Consider the following 23,595-nt stretch of genomic DNA (forward strand, 5'->3'; position numbering starts at 1 on the left):
TGCTTAAGATATTTATCCTTCACAGTGATTTGAAAATGAATTAATATTACCATTTATGTGGAAAGTAGTCTAATTATCATTAAAATAATCATTTAAGGTCACAGGTCCTATCCAATAATCATAAACTTGGCTGTTTGAAGAATAATTTTCTTTACAATAAAGACAAAATTGTTACAATATGGATAAATTCTGTAATTCATGGTGAAGAAGGCCAGTGGCACAAACCACCCATCTCCACACTCACCCTTCCTCCCTTCACCTAGAACCAGAAAAGCAGAATAGATAAAATGTTATTTTATAATCATGGTAACAGTGCTCTAGAATCTTTCTTACTTACTGTAAACTATTTCAGCTTAAAAGCAAAACAGAACACCTAGCCAACCAACTACATATTCTATCCAGGCAGTCATGTAACTCATAGAAAATATGTTTTTTCCTTCTAAAATTAAATCATTTAATTTAGTTTTTAATTTAGCAGACCATCATCTTAATTGTTACGTTTAAACTAACTCTCCTGAGTAAACCAGACTTAGAGGATAACCTGAACTTACTACCTATCCTACTGCATGTCAGGGAGGTTCCTGTTTCAGATTTAAATTTAACTGTGTGTGATTTCTACATGAATTAGTTAAAGCAAGACAAAAAGAAAATAATGTAAATAGTATTTTCTTATACAGTCAGGAGATAGCAACTGAAATACTTTTTTAACACATAATATTTTAAATTTGGTAGAAGTTCTGATAAACTTAATAAAATACTCTTGGAAGATGCTAACGCCTCAATAAATAATGTGTTTATTACCACAGTTCACATATTGAGAGAAGCTCAGAAGCCATGTGGCGTCAACTGTATCATAAAAATAACTAATACTAACTCTGTGCCGAGACACATGTGATGACATTATAAGAAGAGTCACATTTCAATGTTTACCTGTCTTTGGCTCCACTGAGAAGTATGGCTGTCCTTGCAGAATGCTGTAGACCACTCGGGCGCTGTTACCATACGTAGGGTCATCGGCATCTGTTGCTGTCACTTGTACCACTGAGGTCCCTATTTGCCAATCCAAAAACCAATGAATTAAAAACTTCCAAATTCCATAAAACAGAATGATTCACAAAACGCTGAACACACTACCTTTGTTTTTAATTACTTTCTTTTTTCATGTTTCAAGGCATATGAAAAATTGGCATATTTTTTGTAAAAGACAAACCCAAAATGAAGATAAATGCTAATTAAGCCCTCAGAAAGATTTAAGGGCTACAAAAATATGTTAGCAAAAAAAAAATAATAATAAGATTGATGATGGCCATTAGGAGGATCCTCAGAATTGGAAGGGACTCAAATTTTAGGCATCTCATCCATCAGGGTCAGGTAACAAGTTTTTATCAAGAGCAATCGCTATAAGTCTCCATTACTGTCCAGAAGGCAGTGTGACAAGTAACAGCATCTTGACACCCAAGTCACCGAAGGGATCTCACTCTTACAGCTGAGTAGAGCCAGACAGAAAATGAAACTTCATTAACTAAGTTAATGATGGATCCACTTAACTGGCTATTAGGTGGCATCTCTTCAGGAATAGTTTTAGTTTTCATTTGTTTCTATGAATTGATTGAAAAATAAAAGCATAAAGTGAAAATCTACCCCACCCTCCCAAAGGAGGAAAACCATGGCAACCTTAAAAATTGCATTATTATTTGTTTTTCTATATTGCATGTGATAGAAAGCCCTATGGCTTCTGCATTTGACTATGTGTTCACTTATTCCATATGGAGAGCATTTATCGTGATGTGTTCTTTTTATTTCCATTTGGAGCTGAATCTTAAAAATGTTACTCGCATTTACTTAGTTTACATATTTTAAGCACAGGTTATTTTACCATTTATGTCCTATTGGTGGGAATTGAACAAGTCTTTTTCTTTCTGAATTCTTCCAAGTTTTGGATTTGTTTCTAATAATTTATTGAAAATATTTTTAATCTAACATCTCATTTCAATATATTTCTAAAGAGATTTCCCTAAGTCCTTTAAATAAGTCATTAATGTCCATCTTGTTACAAATCTATTGTCTTTTCAGCACTATGTTTTTCCTTACCAACCCCATTTTCTTTAAAAATGGGTGCGTATTATGAAGCTATGTATATAGCACTGTTTTTAAAATTCTGATTTTTTTTTTTTTTTTATTTGACAGACTTAGTTGATTGTGCCCTGCGGATGCCTGGTAGGACCAAACAGTAAATGGTGCATATTTAAAATACTTTTAAAAATTAAATTATGATTATTTTAAAATATTAGAATTAATGGCATTAATATTCTCTATTTTCTTCACAATGCACCATCTTTACAGCAATGTTTACTCTAGTGACATGCTTAAGTACAGATTTCCTCCTTCATTTGAAAAGGAAAGTGCCTTAAACAAAATAATCAAGACTACTTTAGTAAATTGGGTTGTATACAATTTTTCCTGAAGTGTTCACTAAGAAATTCACCTTATATATACATACACATACACATGCACTACACACATGCACACATATTTTTAAATGATTTTATATTGTCCATGCTTATCTACGCTCGTCTGGAAATGAATGAACTATCCTAAGGGCTTATTAGTGTGTTTTCAATCTTGCGGTGAGCCTCCAGTGAAAAACACAGCCCTGAATATTAAACACTGAATGCTTGTATTGTATATGCCATAATATTTAGTGGCTACTACAACTACTTGGTTAGAATTAGACCCTCTGATAAACTACAACTCACTATAGGTCCACATTACGTATTTAATGTAGACTTCCATTGTTCTTAGTTTAAATTTCTGTTATTCCAGAATTCTCGATTAATGTCAGTTAAATCCTGAAGGCACCTGAAAATGATTTTCTAAAAAGTTCTGAACCTGCTGGAATTGATCAATTAACTAATATAACTTGCATGTGTGCATAATAATCATGCTGTTTGATATCAGAGTGGTACAATTAAAACCCAAACTACAGTGTGCATTATTTCACCTCTAGAAGAACTAAGTTCACATTAATCCAGTTTGCATGGCTACATTCTGGGGAGCGAAGGAAAATGGTAACAAGCCAATGAAGAATGTCCAACATGCCCATATGAAAGTTATGGAGTTGGGCTGACCTCCTCAAACGCAACTCAAAGCTTCTTGTTTTTCTAAACACGACTAGTTGTGGGAGGACAAAGTACTTTCCCCTTTTCTTTAAAACCTGCAAATCCTGTTGTGGCAGCTGACTCCTAGTTGTTCTTGTTGTTAAGCAACAGCAAGCAGCACTGAAGATGTGGGGCAGTACTGAGCAGGTGTGAATAAGCCTGTTTGGTCAAAGAAACACTCACTGAGACGCTAGGTACAGTGAGATGCTGCCTCTGGGGTTCTGAATTTTTCCGGACCACAAGCATCCATTCTTCTGGTTCATTTTCTGTTTCTATTTCTGTTTCTATTTTCTTTCTGGCTAGAGCAATGGTACCTTAAATAATTTTCATGCTCCCATCTGTTAGGAATTTAGGGTCACTAAATTGTGGCTCTCCTAAAGGGCACACATAATACACGTTTTTGCAATTCCACTTCCTAACTGTGGGCTGAATGCTGGAATGAATGAAGTGACCTTTATGTAATATAAAACAAATCACATTGGGTAAAATGTTCACCTGTTAAAATACAAATCCAATTTATTACTTTAAATAACTGTCTTACTTCGGGACGAAAAATGACAGGAAATAAATATATAAATCAGCTGGTCTAGTTAAGCCCCATATTTTTTTGCTTTGTATTGTAAGATCATCTAAAATGATATACTGGCTGAAAATTATTCCAAAGACATCTGATTCAATTATTTAAAACTGGCTTTTTATCGTTTGATAGAAATAAAGCATATACCGGAAGTAATTTACTTTCTGTGTTTCCGGTAATGGGGCAGGGTGAAGAGCCCTCTGAATAAAACAGCCCTCATGGTTCTTTTATAGATCTCAAACGAAGTATCACTTTACCATTATCAATTCAATATAAATTTCCACACATGTCAAGTTTCTGGAGAAATTCCAAAAAGATTAGTGGTGGCATATGGAGGGACATTTGTGGGTTCAAGCCTACTCTACAAACAAACAGACCAGCTCATCTAAACATTAGATGGGCAGCCTGATACCTTGGCCACTGAAGGATTCCTCGAAGAGTGAATCATTAATATTAATCAGGAGAAAGAAAAGATTGCCACAGGCCAGGGTCTGCAAGGATTTTCTTTTTTAACTTCCTAGGGGTACTTTTAATCATTTTTTAAAATTAAATATTACATTGAAAAGGGAATGAGCAATGTACAAAGACGCTGAGATCCCTGTGGGAAAGGAACATTTTCTTAATTTTCCATAGAAACAAAATACCGATCTGAATACTCAGACTTGGACGCCGGCTCCTAAGGCACCTCGAACTTCCCCCTCATCCTCACTAGACATTGCCGTACCAACACTGAAGCGATTTTTTTTTTTTTCAGTACTTATGATGATCTGCTTTTAAATACAGACCCCCTAAAACCAGACACTGCCAAAGCAGCATGTTCTTTACTTACCCACAGGAGACATTTCGGGAACTCCTGCCGTGTACGGGCCGTCCAAGAACTTGGGCTCGTTGTCATTGATGTCCTGAATCTTGATGACAAACTCGGACTCGGGCTCCACAGGCTTGTTGGTGAGCCTGTCCAGCGCCTGGGCGCGGAGTGTGTAGTAGGCCTGTTCCTCTCGGTCCAGTCTCTTGGTAGCATGAATATCCCCCGTGTTCTCATCAATAATGAAAATGGAACTTGCCCCTTCGCCTGACAAGATGTATTTGATGGAACCATCTCCTTTATCAACATCAGAGTGAAGCTGGTGAAAAATTCATGTGAGATGAGATTAACTTACAAGAGAGTCAGCGATATGGAGATATGTAAAAATAATTCTTATGTCAGGCAGCAGTACATGAAATTTTATTGTTCTTGGAAAGATAAGCTGATGTTTATTGTGCACAGCAGAAAGGCTATTAGAATGTGTCAGCTTGCACTTGGGAGCAAGACAATTTCATTTCTTCCTGTAAACAGTCTCATTTCCAAGGGTATTTTCTACCATTCCCAAAGTTAGGAACTTGTGGTGGTGTTAATTTTTATTTGGTCTGTCCTTGCCAGTTTTAGCCATCTTCTTGGAACAGAGCATTTAGTAAACACGAGTAATCAGTTGATTTGATCTTATTCCAAGCAAAGGGACTTGCTATAGAACATTTGCAAATTTAGATCTAATAAAGTATTTAATATGCTTAGAAACTCCCACATTCTTTAAGGACACCCTTCCCTCCCACCCCCTCTCATGATTAACAAGTATGGATGGATGTCCACTCACTAAATCCGCCTCCAGATCCTGTTCTGTATTTTAAAATGTGAAGCCGAGAAAAATTACACTGCTCTCCGAAGTAGGAATGTTAAATCAGTATATGCCTGAGACTTCAACTCAAACCTTTCTTGAAATACCAAGAACTGCATTAGATTTGCATGATTAACCCCAGCAATAGGCAGCAGGGACAGCACCTACTGATTTGCATTGTGTGTCATTCCGTATCGAACTGTCCCTGCTGTATGTCAGAACATTATGTTGAACAGAGGAACCTAAGGAAACTCAGGCACGATTACATATTCTCCTGAACTTCCTAACCTGAAAAACACAGGACTCAATCTGTCGTCTCCACAATCGTTCATCCCCTATAACTGCCATCATCTGGACTCTGAGTAAGATGAATGCAAACACCCAATTTGCAAAATAATAAAGGCTGTTCAAGGTCTTATAGAACTGGGTTGGCATTCTTTAAAAGATGAGGTGCTACAAACGGCAAATACTGAACACGACTTAGGGAGGTGTGCCCGCAGAACGTTTTCTTCCTTCTGTGTTAGGTGTGGATGGTACCACTCTTTACATCACGGTTTCTCTAAGCGCTTCTTCCCCTGCACGGTGACAGCTGTGTTTACACTCTGCTCCAGAACACTTAAGGACCTGATTTCTCCTTTAGTTTCTGTAGTTTTTTTGTTTTTGGTTTTTTTTTTTTTAAATCAGGGCTCAGTAATACAAAAGATTAGTTACTGGCATGAGTTATAATTTAGCTTTGTTCCATGTGGAATTACCTAGTGGATCACTGTACTGCACATTGACCCACCCATCTGGAAAGGTTGCGTTCTGGAAATATGGTGAATTGCTTAATTTTCTTAAGTCACTCTCAGAGTTACTGTTGCATCTATAGCTCCCTGAAAGAAGAAAACAAGCTGAACATCACTATAGTTTGGATTGCTTGAGTGATTGTGCCAGGCACGAGTCTTAAAGTTCTCCAGATAGTAGTTCATTTCATCCCCACATTGAATGAATTCATTATTTCTACCAACAGGAAACTAAGGTAAAGAAAGGCTGAGTGCCTCGCCTGAGGTCACATGCCCAGTGCTCGGTGGCTACACCAGAAGCAGGGGCTGCTGGAAAGCTCGATCTCCATGCCCTGCCATGAGATGTTGCCTCTGCCGACGTCTGTGGCCCAGTGAAGTGGGGACATCAAAAGCTGCAGCAGAGGACAATTCAGAGAAGGAAAGGTGCGTGAACCCTCACCCCCGACTACTCCCGAGTCTTAAAGAAGCTCGGTACTTTGAGTGGTTTCCATCAAACATTTTATGACTTAACAGAAGGTTCCTTTCTCAGCATTAAGGAACAATAAAACACTCTGCCACCTTCAACAACACAGGGCAAAAAACTTGACCCCCGAGACAAGTGCAGATGATGGATGGAAACAAGCCCACCCCTCCACACACTTCTCACAGCCATCCTCCTCACCCCGTCCACACCTCTCCACATTAGAAGAGTCTACACACTACCACTGACCTTGGTGTGAAACAATAGGGGACGATCCAATGACCACAGGAATACTTAAATGACATACAGGTTGTGTCTTTAATCAAAGGCTTGCTATGTCTCTAAGTCTCATTAGGGACTACCATTTTTAGAACCAGCCCTTATGATTCATTTAACTAATTCCTATCAACTAATTGCTGTTTCCATCCCTCGGTGATACAATGCTCCTATAGTATCCAGGTAAGGCAGGGAGGGCACATTCCTTTTCATTACATGACACACATTAAATCCTGAGCTGACCGTCAACCTGAGCTCTGACACTGCATTTTACATTATGTGGTATTGCTAATTGTTCTCCATCATTGACAGCATGAGAGCTCAAAGAAAAAAAAAAAAAAAAGGTTCTTATTACTTGTTTCTCTAGTCATTTGAAGATCGGGTTTCTTCTTTTCTACCCCTCATCACTACCACCACCACCACCACCACCACCACACACATACACACACACACACACACCCTCTGTCTCTGGAGCCCTGAACTTCATCATCCTTCCCATCACTGACACTCTTCTACCAGCTAAGACCATCACTAGGCTTGTAATCACTGTCAGAATTCACATGCAGGAAATTACTTTGAGTGTCCTTGCAAGGTTAGTGTAAGCATCTGTATAAAAAGTGGATGACCAGCTTTGAAATGCTAAGACAGATATCTAATTATCAGATGCATTCAGACATTTAATCTGTGAGACTATGCGCACTAATATTCTAATCTTAATAGGCAGAGTGAAACCCATGCTGTTAGTGGATAACTATTATACACCTCTGCTTTAAAAAAAAAAAAAAAGTGTTCAGCAAAGAAAAACTTGCAAGTCCAGAACTCCCTAATAGCAACCTTAAGTGAAGCATTTCTGTACAGGTGCACACACACACACACACACACACGCACGCACAAGTGCACACCATCTTTGTGAATGACTATGACAGAGCAGAGAAGCACTATTCTCCACAGTGAAAACTCTGTGCAGTAAAAAATAAACAAGCATTCTATGGTCCCACCATATGGCAAATGAATAAAAAACAAATAAAATACTCATGTGAAAACAAATATTTGTACTCTTCTCTTGGGCAGAGTAGAACTTACAATGTTATGTCTAATCCATTCGCATGGATTAGTAAGTGTGGGTCTTGTCATTCACCTAAACCGTAACAATGACAAAACCCACCTTTACTGCATGGATTCCTAAATCCTCTTCAAAATATTTGTTGTGACTCCAAAGTAAATGTTTACATCATCACCACCATCATCATCATTATTACTAGATTTTGCAAGTGCACACAACAGTGAGGAGCACACACACACCTCTTAGCTGGGTTAGCTCAAGACAAAAGAATCAGTAGAGAAGGAGATATTATCATTATATTTCCTCTATGTCACTATGAAGCGCCGTGAATGGTAACAGTGTAAGGAAATATCACACCATGTTGTAGTCTTCACAGCCCAGGAATGTAAAGCACCCTTTACACTTTATATGCACCCTAAAATGTAGTAGGTTTTTTTGTGTTTTTTTTTTAAAGATTTTATTTATTTGACGGAGAGAGAGAGCACAAGCAGGGGGAAGCCACAGAGGAAGAAGGAGAAGCAGGCTCCCCACTGAGCAGGGAGCCCAAGATGGGGTTTGACAGGGGGCTCCATCCCAGGACCCTGGGATAATGATGTGAGCCAAAAGCAGACAATTAATCTACTGAGCTACCCAGTGCCCCTGTCGTATGTATAGTAATCCACTATGGCTCTATCATCCCCTGCTTGACAGAATACCTCCTCATGACCTCTAATAGAGCAACTCTTCTTTTCATTCTTTCAGAACAAGAACCCTAATCTGGGATCTTAAAATCTTTCACTGGAACTATTATAAAACTCTGATTATTCTCCATTTTTTATGTGTCAGAAATTACCTCGCTAAGATGAACATTGAATTATATCACACCCCTCACCAAATACTTTTAATTGCTCCCCAGGGTCTAGGGATTTGCCCCAAATTCTAAGCCTGGGGCTCCATGTAGCTGTCTGCTAGCTCTTTGGTCTCTCTTTTCCATCACATCTCAGAAGCCATTCCATGCTCCAGGCATGCTGGATGAGGACCACACTGCCTGAACACGGCAAGGTGTGCCATCCTTTCCAACACAAGTCTGTCATCATCTTGCCTACCGACATCCAGCTCAGCTTAATGCAAGCTCCCTTGTACTGAAGTTTTACAACCTTCCTGTTCTCCCCCCATGGCATGTTGTTTGCATTTCTCTGTTAGGATGCATTTGATTCTGCTTTATATTGAAAATCTGGTTTAGTTGTTTTCATCCAACCTTTTAATTTATAAACTCCTTATAAGCCACGTTCCTTTTTTATCACCATATTCCACATTCTCAATAAACAGTTCATTGTCTTAAATTTAGTAAATTTATAATCCAGTTTGTAAAATAGTAGTGCCTGTTTTCCTTCAATTTCTATCCTTTTAAGTTTTAATACCATCAGCAAAAGAAAACAAACTAAACAAAGTACATCCCATATCTCTGCATTGTTCTCCCTAACCCTCTGACCTGCCTAGACAGACCTCGGATACTTCATTCCGAATGCCTGTGGTAACATTTGGCACGTTATTCTGAAGTCGCACATTTATGCATCTGCGTTCCCCAGAAGACAGAAACCTGTAGGGGCACACATTCTTTCTTATTCTTCTGTTTCCTGAGTCTCATGCTGTAGTACACACACACACACACACACACACACACAGGTGCTGGTGGAGGGTTTTATAGACCTTTGGATGCCCTTGGATGGAAGAAATTGGATGTCCTTGATTAACTTTTTTTTATCTACTATTTAGTTTTTAATTGAAGATTATAAAGAGCAAAACTAAAAACAGATCAATACACTGCAGTTCTGACAATTTTCTTATATCTATTTAATCAACTAAGGCCTGATACGAACTACCTGGTCTAGTACTGTCAATCTGTCTGCTTAAAAGAATCTGAATATAGTGAATAAATCTATTTAGCAAAGAATAAGGTAAGAAAAAAAAAGTCAATATGTTGATCAGCTTTTCTTCCCTCCGTGACCATGTGAAATTCTGTATGTTATTTGATCGTACTGATGACCTTGTCTTTTAGTCATCTCCTCTGCAAAATGGAAGTAAAAAATACTGGGACTTCGTGAACACTTAAAACAACCACTCGAGCTGATGTAGTAGAACAGTTCATGAAGGTAAAGCGCGATAATATCAGGATTGTACTTTGTCATGTAACATAATGAATTTTCATCTGACCAAAAAAGAGTAAATCTAGACATAAGAGGAAGCTATTTGGAAAGAGATAATGTTTATCATGAAAGCTTTGACACTGAAAAATAAAACTAAAGCCAGCAAAGATCTCTATGATCCTCACTGTCCTACATATGGTAAAGATGAAAATAATTACAGTTTATATTCAATTTCCCTTGTAATGAGCATTTGAATAAGAAAGATGTAAAAGTTATCATTACAAAAATATAAAAGTTCATACTACTACTACTTCTGTGTACAAAAATGGAGTAATGATGGCTGAGTTACATGTTAATCAATCTGAGAATGATTTATATTGAATATTAGCAAAGGATTTCTAAAGTGACTTTCCTGCCACTGGGTTACTTATTACAGATTCCCAATTTTTTTAAAGTTTAAAAATACATTACAGATTGTTGGAACTCATGTGATTTACTAAACTTCCCAAGTTTCAAATTATAAGTACAGAGGACAGATTTAAACAATATTGGTTAAAATAAAATCACTCGTATGCACACATTCCACGCAAGTTTTCTTTTCTCATTATGTTTTAATAGATATTTTCCACATGTCACTGGATACCATGTAATTATCAAGTTGTTGAAGAAATATTATAGATGAAAACAAGTGTCTGAGTCATTTCTTTCTGGTTGAAGTATTTCTAATTTATAATTATCATTGTGGTCCAGGGTAATGGAACGCAATTTACTTGTGACGCATCTCTGATGAAGATGCACGGTTTAAAAAGTACAAGTATTAACTAGGACACATCGAGTAAAACAGGATAGTGATACAATCCAGGACGTGCTTAGGTAAGGTTAAAACTGTCAAAAAAAAAAAAAAAAAGTCTCATTGGTTTTTGTTTTTTTTTTTTTAGCCAACAATAGGTAGAAAGGAGGAACTATTCATATTGTTTTTTATTTGTTTTTCCCCCCTCAGAAAAAGTTCACACTAATTCAGTGGCAATGAACATGCATTCCAGGGTCCTGGTTCACTTATTTAGTAGTTGAGGGGTACAACTGCTAGGTCACCAGGGCAAAGGAGTCAGAAGCATGGCTACTGGATATCTGCTCTGCCCTGGATAACCCTTAAATCACAGTTCATTCGTCTGCTATAGATCGGCACCCATAAAGGTACAGGTGGCCTTGCACATTGAAGTGAGGATATAATAAAGTAATGCATTTGGGAATTTTTGCAAAAAATTAACTTTCTATCCATATTTATTAGTTCACCTATCAGGGCACAATAGAATTATCTCCATCCCCTAGGGAAGAGACTCTTGCTCTTATTTGCAACAGTTCTACATTTATGCCCATGGCATGGTTACTCAGAACTTCACACTAAGAGCTGCATCTTTGTCCCAGGGACCCGGTGGTAACAACTCAGAAAACCATTCTCTATTCCACACAGCTACGCATGCCTCCCTAACGAAATCTCCACACTGCTCATCTCATCCTCTCTCTGGTTGCTGTCTCCAGGCCACATCCAGAACTTTCAGACAACTTAGGAAATCCGCCTTGAGTCAAACTGTAACTGATCAAAACTCCTCCTAATCAAAACTCCTCCTCGTCCAACTCCTCCTCATCCAGTGTCATTGTGAGCACGTCGTGCTCCCTGCTTCAGGGCTCCCCCGTAGTACCTTGCTCACTTAGTTCTAAACTCTAAGTAGTCAACCAGAAGCAGATAAAAAGCAAAGCCCTGGAAACATCAAGCTTTTTGCTCAAGAGGATAATTTTCAATCTTACTTTTTTAAATGGGGGCTGGTTGAGCCGAAACTGTTACAGGAGGCTGACACAGGCTATTCAACTTGGGGTCCCGGAATGGGGTGCCATCTGCCCAAGTCCACGTAAGTACAGAAAATCGAGAGGAATGGCTTAGCAGTTTTCATAGTCATTTTATAGAGCAATTTAATGTCTGTTGAGCCCAATAATAATGGAAAGAAATGAGGACTGGATTTTCTAAGTAATTCGTTTTTAATATAGTTGAACAATTATTAGGAGGTTATAAAAAAGTAGGTTCTGTGTTCTTTAAAAACCCATAAGTTTGCAAATAAACAAGAAAACTTGGCTCTTCACTGCAGATGAGTTGAGAAACACTGGGCCACTGGTTAAAACCTATGTGGAAGTTCTTTTGAATGCTTCTAGGCAATGAACAAACCAAAACTCTTTTCCTGTCCTAACATTAAGCAAAACATGAGGCTACTAACTACCAGGGTGGCACAGAGCAATTGAAGAGACCATCTTTAAGACTCGCACAGATACTCCGTGCACGGCATTTTGGAGAAGGCATTCAGGTTCAAGTGGCAGAGGACAATAGCGTAGCATGTTTGCCAAATACTTCCTGAAGTCATTTGCACTGTATTGCCTTGTGCATTCATAAATACAAATAATAATGGTTAACAGAAATATAATTCTGGAGTCTACATTGGGGGAGAAAACTTCGACGCAAGTATGATTTAAAAAGAGAATTACACTATCTTAACCAATTCTGATACAAGGATTCTATATATCCAGTGTGACCTGACAGAAGCCGGTGCAGGGACAAAGATACAAGATACGGAAAAACACAGTATTTGAGAGATAAATGAAAGTGGGAGGGTAAACAGAGAAAAGGAGCTAATCCAAGAGGAGAACAGACATTAACTGGTCCTACTCACGCTTATTAATAAGATATTAGTAAGGGGGGCTGCTAGTTAAACTTTAAAACCACAGTAAGTATATACCTTATTTGTAATTTGTGATAACTATTTGGTAAACTTGGTTTCAAATACTGTCACTGAGTAGTTAATGTTAGTTTAGCTAATTCTTTCTAGCATCTTTATAAAATCACAAGTATCTTTTTAGTTATTATTTAAAGTACCAGGTTTGAAACAGCACCTCAGGGGCACCTGGGTGGCCCAGTGGGTAAAGCGTCTGCCTTCGGTTCTCAGGTCATGATCTCACGGTCCTAGGATCAAGCTCTCTGCTCAGCGGGGAGCCTGTTTCTCCCTCTCCCTCTCCCTGCCATTCTACCTACTTGTGTTCTCTCTGTCATAAATAAATAAAATCTTAAAAAAAGAGAGAGAAACAGCACTTCAGTCATTACACCTGAATGAAAGGGATACAACTGGCATCATCCTTGAGCCCAAGCTGCACTGTCCTGGAAAAAGAGAGATTGGATCAGTCTGTTTCTGTCTCCATCTAGAAACAATATATATTAACCTTCTGTTAAAGGTGAGTACGGAGTATCTCCTCTGGGCCAGGCAGAGGGGTGTATATGAATGAAGACAAGAGAGGTGGGGTGGAGAAGGGTAGCCTAAAGCTTGGAGCCACGCTGTGGCCATTTTCATGAGCTCACGGAGAGAAAGGTTGTCAGCAAATCACGTTGAACAAACAATTGCAATTCTGATGACCATTTAAAAAAAAAAAAAAAAAAAAAAGCACCCACAGAATGCCAAGAAATCATCTGACAGGAAAATCAAACCGAGTTCAGAGGTTCAGGGAATTGCTTTTTAAAGAAATGATATTTAAGTTGAGACAAGAAACCTATTACTAAGAAACCGCCAACGGAGGGCAGAACTTGCTTTCCAGGAAGGCACTTGACTAAGGATGGAATAAATTCCTTTTTAGGAATCTTCAGGCTTAGTAATACACAGGATCCACTAATTTATAATACAGAGTACTTTTTGCATGGGATATACAAAAAGAGGCTTTACAGTGTAAATATATCACAGTCTACATTCTGTAAACATCTATTTAAATAATTAAAAAATTTAAAAGTCTACAGAACAGTTCGCTGATCTTTACCTGCTGTTTGGCTACCTAAGTTATTATTTACTGAAGCTCAGAATGTAGGTTTCGTGAATCATCATTACCCGAGACGTTGGTTAAAAATGCCAATTTCTGTGGGACGCCTGGGTGGCTCAGTGGGTCAAGCCACTGCCTTCAGCTCAGGTCATGATCCCAGGGTCCTGGGGTTGCGTCCCGCATCGGGCTCCTTGCTCAGCAGGGAGCCTGCCTCTCTCTCTGCCTCTGCCTGCCTCTCTGCCTGCTCGTGTGCTTTCTCTCTCTCTTAAAAAAAAAAAAAAAAAAAAGCCAATTTCTGGGTTTGGTCCTGAGTCCAAAGAGTCAGAATCTCTTTGAGTGGGAACCAGGAATATGAGTTTTCAGCCAGCATTCCAGATAGAAACTTCTGGCCTAACAAACATAACCAGTTACCTACAAACCTCTTTAGGCCAATAACAGCATGGCTTTAAAATTGTTCACCACTTTCAACTAATTAGTATTTCTAATTTATTCTACATAAGATTATTGAATAAAATTTTGTGTTGATTTGTTTATATATTTTACTCAAAAGGAACTGTCTCTTCTCTACCCAAAGGTATAAGGGAAAAGCAAACAATATACATTTCTGTATCCATCTCATACCCTGTGATACTTATTATATTATCAAGATGCAGAAATGATGTTAGGCTCTGGGAATCCCTCTGGGGCCAGAAAGATAAACTAAGAATGACAAAACCTCCTGCTATATTCCACATGTTTACTTCAGTTGGAATCAGACATTCTGGTGGTATACTCTATTTTTTTTCCTAAAGAAATACTTCATGTCTGCTCAAAAAAATTAATAGTTTCGACTATTGTATGTTTATTATTAAAAGGTTGGATATATTAGAGCCAACAAAGAAATTGATGGTAGAAAGAAAATATGTATGATCTCAGTTAAACCTCCAAGGTCATTCCTCTACGAGTCTGTGCTGTGGCACTCCTGCCCCACCCCACTGTCTGCCTAAGGGCTGAAACTCTTCCTCAGCTGCTGGAGATGCTGGGATCCTCTCTCAGCCCATTTTCACTTGTTTTACGAAAACTTGCTCTGTACTGGGGAGAAATGCCTCATCAAATGCTATAGAGCTTCCTTGGGTAGGTAGAGTAGATAAGGCCAGGAAGTAAAGGGGTACAGTGGGAGTGTCCATGTTATCCCTCCCTTCTCCTGCCCCACTTGTGGACTGCGGGCCTCCCATTCCTAGAGCAGGGTGATTGCACCAAGTTCATGCTCTCTCCTCGTCTCTGAACTCCCAGCACCAAGGGACGACCATCCCCGTAGGTGTAACTGGTCTTGCTCACCAGGAGGAGGTGGGCTTCTCCCACACAATGGGGAAGACCAGGTTTCACATATGGACACTTGGGAGTCTCTTGATACTCCCTTGCTCCATTTTGATGGTAAGTGGGCAAGTGTAAGTCCCCAGCCTACAGAAGACTGGGTGGTTAGAAGAAATGGGGTGAGTTATCAGTTGTAACCTGAAAAATCAGCTACAACCATAGGGGTTGCACCTCATCCTTCTAACTTCCCTGTAAATTCCTCCAAGAAAAGAGGGTGACATGTTTCCATAAGAGCTGCTCTCTGAATGGATTACATGAGGTGAAGGGATTTGAGTGGGGTGGAGCAGGGGACCTTCTAGGGGTTGTCAAGGCAGCTCCACTCCTTTCCCAAACCGGTGAAACACTGGAAGTGTTGATGGCTGACATTTCTCAGCTAAGTCCTTCCCCCAAATTGGCACTTTTGAGACATTTACAAAGTTGTCAAGTTGTCAAACTGCCAAAAAAAGAGCCACATTTGCCAGAGGTATTATTTTTTTCTTGGGGGCATCCCGTATTCAAACTAGCACACGGGGGGGGCTTTAAAGCTCCTTCTTTTCCCCTAATTCAGGAAAACTACGAAGATCCTTTCCAGCTCCACAGCTACCCAAAGCTTAGCCATGATCTAGGCTACAACTGGTTGCAACACTTGCGTCTGCGGGATCCCACTTCCCTCCCGCCCTCCCAAGCAATGATTCCAAGAATGCACTGCAATTAATGTCCTCCAGGCGAATCCCTGTCTCCGTCTGTTGCTGGGGACCTGACCTGCTGCACGCACACAGGTACGAGCTCAGTAACTAACAAGCAGCAGAGCCTGGCTCTCTGCGGACGTCTGTCCTCACGCACACCACGCGGTCTCCTGCAGAGGCCTCGGAGAGTGAGAAGCACATCTGCATCATTTGTTGAGAGCTGTGTGCTTGTAGATCAGAAGCAGCGGCCGTTCAAGCAGCTGCTGGTGGCAACGTTAAGACACATAACCCCGAGCAGAGTGCTGCGTGTTTCCTTCGGTGGACACCTGATATACTTCTTTTTTTCTCCATGCTCCCAACTGCTTTGATTTCTAGAAACTTCATCCCATGAGTGATCCAGTCACCAGAGAGAGGAGGATTCACTGGGCTGGTTTCCTTTGAGAAACAGCAGCAGCAGCAAAATGCTCTTAATTCAGTGAGCCCAGAGCTAAGTGGGCATGCATTTCTCCTCATTCAACGCCCTTGTTCTCCACACTCAGGGTGAGTGTCTTATGTGCACTCAAGTCGTGTGATGCCCAGACCTACTACAGAATGGTTTGATCAGAATATGAGTCCATGGGCCCAGGCTTATTTTTTTTTTTTTTAAACAAAAAAATTTTTCAGGTCATACTATTATACACCCACTATTAAGAATCATGGGCCTAAAAGAAAGAAAGAGAGACGAAGCTGAGGGAAATGTTTTTGCATTTTACTGATAATATTGTTTTGAAGGACAGAGAAAAAATAGGTTTATTAACAAGCTAAAAAAAGAGAAAATAAGCATGTCTGTGGAGCTAAGCCAATAACTTGCTTAAAGGGTGCAGATTTTAAAATCATACCTCAAAAAAAAAAAAAAAATCCCTGGCAGAATTTCAATAAACACAAAAGCTCCCTAAATGAAAAAATAAACCTGTTTCACATGACAGGTCTCTCCATGGGATATGTAATTGCCTCATCTAAAATATAGCAGGTTTAAGAAATAAAAAAGACCATATTCTGGCTCAGGTGACCCAAGAAGAGCTAAGCCATGTTTTCTTCTCTTAAGCAAGATATCATTTAGAAATAAATGAGGAAAACAAAGTTCCTTCTCAGCCTTCTTAGCTAGTGCCCAACCCAACCACAAGTGACTGCAAAATCCTGACTTCCTAGGAATGACCACCTTGAGTACAATGTTTACATGCCCTAAGGATAAAAGTTTCCATAAATAAATGCAGTAGGATTAGTAAGTCTAGAAGGAAAAAAAAAAAAAAAGTTGTGGGGGAAGCAAGAGAGTGCAGGGGGATGGGCAGCATTAAAGCAAAGTCAATAACTAGCTGACACAAGAGTGAGACATCTTCAAACATCTCTCATCTCGCAGAGCCTAGAAAGCCACCACCAGTTTTCCCAGGACTGCTTGTGGCTGTCTAGCTTTGCATACAGGTTGTTCTGATATCACCAGCAGGACTCCCATAGTATCACGGAGATGCAGACAGACAGACAGAGAGCGCGCAAGTGAGCCACGTTCCCCCTGCAAAGGCGCAGGCAAAGGAAGATGGGTGACTACATTGCTTAAGAATGATTTTTGCAGTTCTGTTTAGCTTTTAAATGGATGACGTTCTCATTTGGAAAATGTAATGTTATCTGAGTACTTTCTGAACAGCCATTTATTTCATAGTATGACTCTGTCCCTTCTTCTCCAAAGAGTATCAAAGAGTAGAGCCCTACTCGGCTATCCATTAATTCTCAGAACTGGGATTTAAAATGAATAAAATAAGCTCTTTGGCAGCACAATCACAATTGCTAGAGGGAATCAGGATCATACTGAAACTGATTCATGTCTGTATAAAGCACCCCGGCACAGGGACAGGACAAGAACCAGGGAAAATGGGGCCAGGGCTGTGGACACCGCGCCCATGTTGGACAACAATGAAGGACTGGTATCTTCTTGGGACTTTAGTTCATTCATCTATAACATGGATTGAACTAGGAGGTTTTAACAGCTTCCCTTTTATCCCTAAAACACTATACATCTCCTCGAAGTAAACATGAGTGAACCACAGCTATCCATCCATATTCCCAATATGTCCTGTCTTACTCCACGGACTGCATGTGACAGTGAGAGCTAAGTTTTAGGTGTATAATAATGCCTTAGCTGGCACTAATTTATAAAATCACATATAAGAATTGTGTAGTTATGCCACCTTGGGAAAGTTGAGGGTGTTTTAGAACACATTCAGACCACTGTATCCTTGGAAAAATCCCACAGATTTATAAGATTCTTTACTATAATTTTAAAATGTCTGTTTTATAGTGGCTCATGGGGGGAAAAAAACATTAAGACATTTATTTCTGGGCACTTGGGAGGATCTGTTTTGCATATGTATAAAGGCTTGCAATTTGGTTAAAATAATTCAACAGAATTAGTTTTTAATTTAAAGATCTATGTTAAGAACATACACAAAGTATCTTTAAAGGGCATGTCAAAATAACACGCTACCTAAACACAACTGTTTGGACAAGTACACTTATTTAAAAGGAACTATTCATGGTACTTATAATTTGTCTGATACACACAAATTCTATTAGTATCACTTACAAATATACACACAAAGGAAACCCATTTGCTCTTTCTTTCCCTGAGATTCACAATGTTATACATTTTCTCTGTATTTCATCCTGTCACATTACAGACACACGGTTCAGATGTATTATTATATTTCAGTTTGAAAGAGTACAAGGCTGTACTGTGACGATAATGATTTCCTGGTAGAAGCCTGCTGCTGACGGATCCTAATACAGAGGAACTTTCCTGGAGGGCGTCATTGCGGGTGGTTATTTCCCCTCTTGCCTTCTATGCTGCTTCTATTAACTAAAACTTCCTTCACTGTGGACCCCAAAAAACGAAGAAGAAGAAAGAGAACGCTGACTGTATCTCCTTCCTTTTAACGGCGTGTGATTGAAATAAGCAAAGAATCCCGTAACAGAATACGCACGTGTTGTCGCATCAAATATAAAACAGTAATCACTAGGATCAGCTGGGTCTGGCCTGCAACACTGTGTGAAATGGGACCAATCCAACCATGAAGTTATGACAGAATTTTCCTGCAGGCTTCATCCAGTCGAACTCAAAATCCCACCACTCCTGTTAAAGAACATAGCTCCTCGATGCCTTCCTGTAAGCTTATCTTCCTTTGCTTTATGTTTGCAATGCTGACTTCTACCCACGCTGCTTCACATATTGTTTCATAGCTCTCTTATTCAAAGAGCTAATAGTGAGAACTAATATTTATTGAGTGTAATTATGTGCCAGACACTGTGGTAAAGGGGTCTTTAATTCTCTCGACTCCGTCTGTGGTTGGCATTACTGGCCTAATTCTATCCGTGAGGAAACTATGCTTTAACAGGATTCAGTGTTTTGCCCAAGCTCACGCAACAACGTCCCAGACTTGACCTAGGTCATACCGACAACAGAGTCTGTATTCTACCCATTCTTATCTACACTGCGCTGCGCCCACCCATCTCCTCCTATGAGAGATGAATGGCCTGCGAGATCCGGGATCTTTGCACTCCCCTGTATGAAAAACCCAGCCATTAGTGAGTCAAAACATGACTTTACAGTGACGGAATTTCCAGTTTTTGTTTCTGATGTCTTATCCCTCGTCTCCCTCCCCCAGTTGCTGATTTCCAACATTCTACCCTCAATAGTCTGCCAATTTTGTCATTTTACCTGCCCATCAGCACTGCCCTGAATTGCACTTTGTTATTTCTTATATACATTAACAGCACAGAAATTCTACTTTATGAAAACTTGAGGGCTTTTAACTGTTCTCCCCTCCTTAAATATCTCTAATGCATAGTACTTCAAGGCTGTCATATATATGCCTCTTACTACACCGTGCTCATTTTATTGCTCTCCAGCTCAGGGGTAAGGATGTCTCCCTATAACTTTCCATACTAAAGATCAGCTTAGCATTCAATGTCTCCAGCGGCATGAGCTCAATGAATGTGATATCCACAATAATCATATATTCCAACACACGAAAATAGAAATATCACAATTTTAAGATGCTATTAATTGTACCTGGCATCCCAATTTCTGAGAGTAAAATGGGAAAACGGAATGCATCTTATAACAGGCAGAATGTGCTGCCTTTTGGTTTTTGTCTCTTCCCACTTGGAACTCTCCCACGTTCTTCTTCTACCTCCCCCTTCTGAAACGCAACAGGCTTTGTGAAGCAAGAATACATGCCTAAGGCTTTCTACAGTCAAACCCACCGGATTCCATGCCAAAATTATCCATATTTTACATTTATCTAACATGAAAATCAAGGAAAGCCAAGTAAAAGTGAAAAGAGCACATGAAGCACTGAATATTATATGTGGCTCAAAGAAACGTAATGACAACAGCTTCAATAAATGACAGCATTTTGTTACGTACTGCGACAGCATGCATTTTCTCTAGAACATCTTTTAAGATAATCTTATTTTTATTTTCTTTACAAAATCAAGTCTCCATTGCAATCATGCTGAGTGACAGTATATTTCCGTGACAAGTACAGTGTGATCTGATGTGGTAAGCTCTTTACAAGTTACCACCATTAACGAAAAATACTGATCTAATTTCTGGGGTACCAATCGCAGAATGGACTGAGATAATACTGTGCTCGGGGCCTTTAATCCAGGGAAAATGTTTTGTTTTGTAATGAAATGGAAGGAAGTGTATTCACTGGAATTTTTCATACTTCTATTTATGTAGAACAAAGGTCTTAAAACATTTGTAGGAAAGAGAGAGAGAGCCACCCCTTCCTCACAAACACTCCAGTTGTAAAGAATAATTAGTAATTCCTTTGGTATAAATAAAAGAGAAGGAGAAATCATAGCAGGTTGATCCATGGAGGAAGGGAGAAGAAAAGCTATTCAAGCCTTTTGGCAGGGTCTCAGAGATGGCACAGCCAAGGACCACAGTCTGATGAGGGGGGATCTGTTAAGAGGAACGCTATACGGTACTCTCCATGGCCTCACTTAACTTTAAAAAGATTTTTCTTTAAATGTTGTAGGATTTATTTTTATTATTATTATTATTTTTTTGGATGGCCATTAGCAAAGAGCTGAGTTTTGAGGCAGGCCAAACAAAATCAGGTTGCATGGATGAAACGTGTCCTGGAAACAGAAAGGAAATGGACACAGTGAGGAGGGTCCTTCTCCTGTCTGCTGCAACATGGAAAGAAAATAAAAAGGCTACAAAATGTGTTATTCTAGAATACGATATTATATTAGTCATATACTATTTACCTTAGGAAGATGATACACATATTCTCCAATCTGTTTTTTTTTTTTTTTTTTTTAATAAAAGGCAAGAAAATTGAAACATAAAATGGCTAACACATAGCCCTAGAGTGGAATACTGCCTGCTGCTTCATCTATAAGCTTCTGGGACGGGATGGCAATGGAGCTCTTTCAAGGTTCAGGCATTTGATTCTTCACTTGTACTCAACAGACACTGACCTCCATTTGAGCCCTAGAGGGCACATCGATTCAGTCCTTGGGGAGTACAAAACCCAAACAACCCTCCTTTTCCTTTTCGTCTGTCTTCCAAATTCTCCAAGAGGTCCTCCATATGCTTCACCACTCTTCAGAAAACACTGGCTTCGGCCGCCATGCTGGGGCTCCACAGAGTGCGGCTAGAATTTCTGGAGCCATTTTTTTGGTGCCTAGAATGTCAGCCTTAGGGGCACTTCAGAAAAATATGTAACATACCCCCATAAAATAAACGGTTAATGTCATTTTCAAACCTCAATATCCAAGTACCATATAAACCAATTGGCATGCTAAACAGAGAAAAGTTATTTAGTCAAATGTCACTTAATTAAAAGCCAGAGATATCAATTTAAAATAAAGGCCAAAGAGGAACAAATGAAGAAGAGGAAGACTAGAGAATTCAGTCAACTCTTGGGGCAGAAGGAATCCAGACGAGGCAACTTGTATTTGTTTTCCCAATAATTCTGTCATATTCTAAACAAATTACAAAAACTAGTGATAGGATTTACTAGATAGACTCCCAGAACAAACATTAAATTACTATTATATATTATACCATTTAACATAGCCCCTAAGAATTCTAGCAGAATGTCTGGCATCAGTCTAAATAGTGACTAACAGTGGAAAGCAGAACACAGTCTGTGATCAAGGCTTGGGGCTAAGGCTTGCCTCTATCACTTATTAGCTATGTTTGTAACTTTCAGCTTTAATTTTCTCATATAAGGAAGTTAACTAGTGATATTCTTTTCCCCCAACCTCAAAGAGTTTTTGTAAGACTCAAATGAGATAAAGTATTAAAAAATATGGCTTACAAACTATAAAACAGTAAGTAGCAGTTTTTGTTATGTTAGTGCTATTTAAAAACTCCATCCACATAGAAAGGATAGTGTCTCAGGGCCAAAATATCTTGTTGATTTCTGTGTGTGTGTGTGTGTGTGTGTGTGTGTGTATACGTGTGTGTGCGTATGGATACAAATAAGCTAATTAGATGTGTAATACTGAAATATTCACATGCACATATAAATATTGCATATATATATACAAACACTCATACAGAAACTCAAATTTATGTTTCGAATGGAGATAAGGGCTAAAGATCTAGATAGACTAAGAGATGTTTCGTTCCTAAGTTTTCAGATTAGATTCTTTTTTTTTAGTGTTTTTTTTAAAATATATTATTCATTTATTTGACACAGAGAGAGAGCAGGCAGAGTGGCAGGCTGAGAGATAGGGAAGCAGGCACCATGCTGAGCAGAGAGCCCAATGCGGGGCTCGATCCCAGGACCCTGAGATCATGACCCGAGCCGAAGGCAGAGGCTTAACCCACTGAGCCATCCAGGTGCCCCCAGATTAGATTCTTCTTGAAGCATTCTGCAAATGTACAAGACTGTTGCCTCAAAAGCAAGAATATTAATGAAATTATAAACTTTTTCATAGTTCTGAATGCACTTTTTTGTAAATAGAGTTACGTGTTCACAGTGTCTAAATAATATACTACATTACCCACAGTGATTGACTGTATGTACTTCACAATTTAGTGGATGTGTTTTGAACCAATCAATGACCTTTCATAAATAGTCCATAAGAGTGGCTTTTCTACCAATCATACTAAGATTATTTGATGCAGTATTTAAAAAAAAAAAAAGTATTTCTGACTACCCGGATGAACAGGAAAAACGGATGAAGAACAGCGAGTATGTAAAAATCGGCATATTGTAGAGTACTTGCCCATACCTTCACTCCCAGAGGGCCCTTTTATGACCAAGATTAAAAGTCAGTTCTTCTTCCCTAAGTCATCAATCCTACATGCTTCATCATCAACCAGGTTCAAGAAGTTGTTTTTCTTACCTACTTTCTATGTTTAGGGATTTGAGGGTTTCATTAATGAACATCTCTATGGGGCTATCCCTCAGGCAACTTCAAATTCAACAATGTCAAACTGCCACTTAATCTGGTGCTTCCTGTCTAGAAACACGGACTTACCACTCACTGTAAAACACTTACTACGTGGACGGTACCTTTGCTGATGCTGTAGAAACAACTGTGATAAGACAGGGAACCTCTTCTCCCCTTCTCAGACG

The 23,595-nt window shown here is 39.2% G+C and overlaps 1 protein-coding gene across 1 annotated transcript in view; it reads right to left on the reverse strand.

Annotated features, from left to right (window-relative positions):
- Positions 1–23,595, reverse strand: part of CDH7 (cadherin 7) — a 119,502-nt gene that overhangs the window by 60,138 nt on the left and 35,769 nt on the right. The window contains exons 3-4 of the mRNA XM_032872262.1: positions 4,565–4,859; positions 931–1,050 (exon numbers count right to left, since the gene is read on the reverse strand). Coding sequence (XP_032728153.1) covers positions 931–1,050; positions 4,565–4,859 — 415 coding nt within the window. The remainder of the gene's footprint in view (positions 1–930; positions 1,051–4,564; positions 4,860–23,595) is intronic.

This window comes from Lontra canadensis, unplaced genomic scaffold (genome assembly GCF_010015895.1).
Source record: "Lontra canadensis isolate GAN:19392208 unplaced genomic scaffold, GSC_riverotter_1.0 scaffold44, whole genome shotgun sequence".
NCBI classification, from domain to species: Eukaryota; Metazoa; Chordata; class Mammalia; order Carnivora; family Mustelidae; genus Lontra; species Lontra canadensis.